Source organism: Empidonax traillii, unplaced genomic scaffold (assembly GCF_003031625.1).
Source record: "Empidonax traillii isolate 1590-97213 ecotype Southwest subspecies unplaced genomic scaffold, ASM303162v1 scaffold2951:size22802, whole genome shotgun sequence".
NCBI classification, from domain to species: domain Eukaryota; kingdom Metazoa; phylum Chordata; class Aves; order Passeriformes; family Tyrannidae; genus Empidonax; species Empidonax traillii.
This window is the reverse complement of record NW_020958144.1, coordinates 2,047-5,797: the sequence shown is the minus strand read 5'-3', so window position 1 is coordinate 5,797 and position 3,751 is coordinate 2,047. Positions and strand designations below refer to the sequence as shown.

Below are 3,751 nucleotides of genomic sequence, written 5' to 3'. Positions count from 1 at the left end.
TCCCCCAGTTCCCCTGAACCCTTTCCCAGTTCCCCCTGAGCCCCCTCCCAGTCCCCCCAGTTCCCACCTAACCCGTTGCTGTGGTTTTGGGGTGCAGCTGGCGCAGAGAGAGCAGCGTTCCAGCACATTCCAGCTGCTCAGTGCCCCCCTGGAGAGCGATTCCAAGGGGGATTCTCCGAGCTCTCCCTCCGTGTCCGATGGTTCCCTGCTCCAGGAGCGGCTCCAGCAGCTCCAGAGCGCCCTGACCGCCGGAGAGCTGGACCGGAGGGTGCTCCAGGTGGGATGGGCACCCCGGGGGGGACAGGGGGTGGGGGTGTCCCCACAGGAGATCTCGGGGGTGTCCTGGTGTCCCAGGAGGGGCTGGAGGTGGGATGGACATCCCAGGTGTCCCAGGAGGGGCTGGAGGTGGGGTGGATGTTCCAGGGGCTGGAGGTGGGATGGACATCCCAGGTGTCCCAGGAGGGGCTGGAGGTGGGGTGGATGTTCCAGGGGCTGGAGGTGGGATGGAGGTTCCGGGGTCTGGAGGTGGGATGGACGTTCCGGGTTCTGGAGGTGGGATGGACGTTCTGGGGTCTGGAGGTGGGATGGACATTCCGGGTTCTGGAGGTAGGATGGACGTTCCGGGGGCTGGAGGTGGGATGGACGTTCCGGGTTCTGGAGGTAGGATGGACATTCCGGGGTCTGGAGGTGGGACTCACCCCGCGGTCCCTGCAGGACGGGCTGGAGGCGGCGCGGCGGGCGCTGGCGGAGGCGCGGCAGGAGAAGGGAATGCTGCGGGAGCAGCTGCAGGGAATGCGGGAGCAGCGGGAGGAGCTGCAGCGCTCCAAGGACCGGCTGGAGGAACAGCTCCGGCTGCGGGTGAGGGGGGACCCCAATTCCATGACCTTTGACCCCGGGCAGGACCCTCTCAGCACCCCCTGCACCCCCCTGGCATCAACTCCCAACCCTCTCTTGCCCCCGTGCACCCCTTCCTACATTACAATATGATATAATATAATATAATAGAATAGAATAAATATAATAGAATAGAATAAATATAATATAATATAATATAATATAATATAATATAATATAATATAATATAATATAATATAATATAATATAATATAATATAAGGATATAAATACATTTACTTATATATTTATATACTTGTATATTTATGTCTATATATATATTTATATTTATACTATAGACACATATAGTATATATTATGTATAATACACACAAGTATATAAATATCTAATGAATAAATATATAGCTTATGCTATACACTATATAATATCTATGCACATATGTATTTTCTGGATTTATATGCATTTTAATATATTTTACATTATTTTATAATATATAATTCTATATGATATATATAATATATCATATATTATACAATAGTACATATATATTATACTACATAATATGGAATATACATATATACTACATAATACATATTATATGTATTATGTACATATAATGTAGGTAATATATATGCTATATATATTATTAATTACATTTACTATTATATGTTACCTATTATAATATATATTATATATTTTATTCATATTATTATATATTATACATTACATATACATTATATATTGTGCATATACATTTTATACATATTATGATATAATTATTTATCCTAGTCCATACCATATACACTCTGTGCTATACAATATATTGCAGGGATTGTATCCCTTTTACACGTTATACATAATATATCCTGGATAGCAATAGCTAATGGTAAATTTTTCTGGGTTTATGGATGGTTGTCAATGTTCTGTCCGTGCTCCAATCCCTATTTCTCCCGTGTCCGTGTGTGTTTTGTCCCCAGGTGCCGCGGGAGCAGCCGGAGGCTCGGGATGAGTCCCTGCGGCTCTCGGCGGGGCTGGATCGGTCCCTGGGCAAAGCCCAGCGGGAACTGGCCGAGGCTCGGACGCGCATCCGGGACCTGCGGGTGGGTCACCCTGCCCTGGAAAAGCCCCATCCCAGGGACTGGAGCAGGATGGGCTGGGCGGCTCATTAGGGAGCTCATCCCAATTTGGGAAGGATGCTGGGGTGGCACTGGGCTCATCCCAATTTGGGAAGGATGCTGGGGTGGCACTGGGGTGGCACTGGTCTTGTTTTTGGGGTGCTTCCCAACTCACAAGGATGCTGGGGCTGGCACTGGGAGGGAGCTGAGCTCATTCCAGCTTGAAGGGAGGTGCTGGTGCTTGTACTGGGATGGGGGTGGGTTCATCCCAGCTGGAAGGAAGGTGCTGGTTGGTACTGGGATGGCACTGGGTTCATCCCAGCTGGAAGGAAGGTGCTGGTTGGTACTGGGATGGCACTGGGTTCATCCCAGCTGGAAGGAAGATGCTGGTTGCTACCAGTTGGGAATTTGCTGAGCAGCTTTCGGGGCTCATCCCTTCCCAGTGGGATGCTGGTGCTTGTACTGGGATGGGGGTGTTTGTGGGGCATTTCCCAGCTCTGTGAGACACTGGAGCTGGTACTGGGATGGCACTGGGCTCTTCCTTGGGCTCATCCCATCTTTGGGAGATGCTGATCCTTGTACTGGGATGGCACTGGGTTCATCCCAGATTGAAGGGACATGCTGGTTTCAGGATGGCCCTGGGCTCTCCTGGGGCTCATCCCAGTTGGAAGGGAGATGCTGGAGCTGGTACTGGGATGGGGGTGGGCTCTTCCCTGGGCTCATCCCATTTTGGGAAGGTGCTGTGCCTGCTCTGGGGGGGTGCTGGGCTGTGTTTGGGGCGCCCTGCCCAGTTTTTGGGATGCTGTCCAGGCGCAGGTGTCGGTGCTGGAGCTCCGCTCTGCTCCCAGCGCGGGATCGTCCCCGGAGCTGCAGCGGGAGCTGGAGCGGCTGCGGATCGGCCCCAGCCTGGAGGAGCAGGTGAGGGGGAACCCCCGGGGGGGACACTGTGCCCTCCTCCCTCCCTCCAACCTCTCCCCATTCCCGGCAGATCGCGCTGCTGAAGGAGCAGGAGCTCCAGCGTCACCCCCCTGGGATTTAGGGATGTCCCGGGACACCTGCAGGGACCGTGGATGAGGGAGATCCTTCTCCATCCCAAATCCACACAGACACTGGCACAACTCATCCCAGGGATGAGGGGGACCCATCCCCATCCCAAATCCACAGCAGACACTGGCACAACTCATCCCAGGGATGTGGGGGATCCATCCCCATCCCAAATCCACAGCAGACACTGGCACAACTCATTCCATGGATGTGGGGGATCCATCCCCATCCCTGCTCCCAAAATCCACAGCAGGGACCAGCACAGCTCATTCCATGGATGAGGGGGATCCATCCAATCCCTGCTCCAAACCCATCGTGATTTTTGCCTCAAACTGCACTTTTCCAACGAGACGACCAAACTTGTCTATTTTTGGTACAATTCGGGGACTCTTGGATGGTTTTCCCATTTTCCTATTGCTTTTTTTAACAAATATTCCCTCTTTTTAGTACTGAAAGAACCACCTGGTTTATTCCCGGCCCTCCAAGCCCCACCACTCACCACATCCGACTTTTCCCCTTTTTTCTAACCCCAAACTCCCCAGATTGGTGCTTTTGAAGGCTTTTTTAGCAAATAGTGGGATTTTTTAATGTCTATTTTTGGAACTGGAGGGGGTTTTACTGGTGCTACTGGGAAGCTCGAGGCTGAAAAACCCACTGGAATCCCCGATCCTTGGCATTCCTGGCACGAATAAACGTGGATAAATCCAAACTGGGAGCTCCGAGGGGATTTTTTTTTTT

At 51.4% G+C, this 3,751-nt stretch overlaps 1 protein-coding gene across 1 annotated transcript; it reads left to right on the top strand.

The window, feature by feature from the left end:
• Positions 1–86: 86 nt before the first annotated feature.
• Positions 87–3,077, top strand: LOC114072304 (rootletin-like). The gene is made up of 4 exons (XM_027910218.1): positions 87–277; positions 715–858; positions 1,832–1,954; positions 2,780–3,077. Exons 2-4 carry the CDS (start codon positions 769–771, stop codon positions 3,041–3,043), a joined length of 477 nt encoding a protein of 158 aa, XP_027766019.1. The 5' UTR covers positions 87–277; positions 715–768; the 3' UTR covers positions 3,044–3,077.
• The last annotated feature ends 674 nt before the right edge of the window (positions 3,078–3,751 follow it).

Excerpts from the sequence above, each read along its gene's own strand:
- LOC114072304 (XM_027910218.1), top strand. The coding sequence starts at position 769 with ATGCTGCGGGAGCAGCTGCAGGGAATGCGGGAGCAGCGGGAGGAGCTG. Across the intron at positions 859-1,831 it reads AGGAACAGCTCCGGCTGCGG|GTGCCGCGGGAGCAGCCGGA; the intron begins GTGAGGGGGGAC and ends TTTTGTCCCCAG. Across the intron at positions 1,955-2,779 it reads CGCGCATCCGGGACCTGCGG|GCGCAGGTGTCGGTGCTGGA; the intron begins GTGGGTCACCCT and ends GATGCTGTCCAG.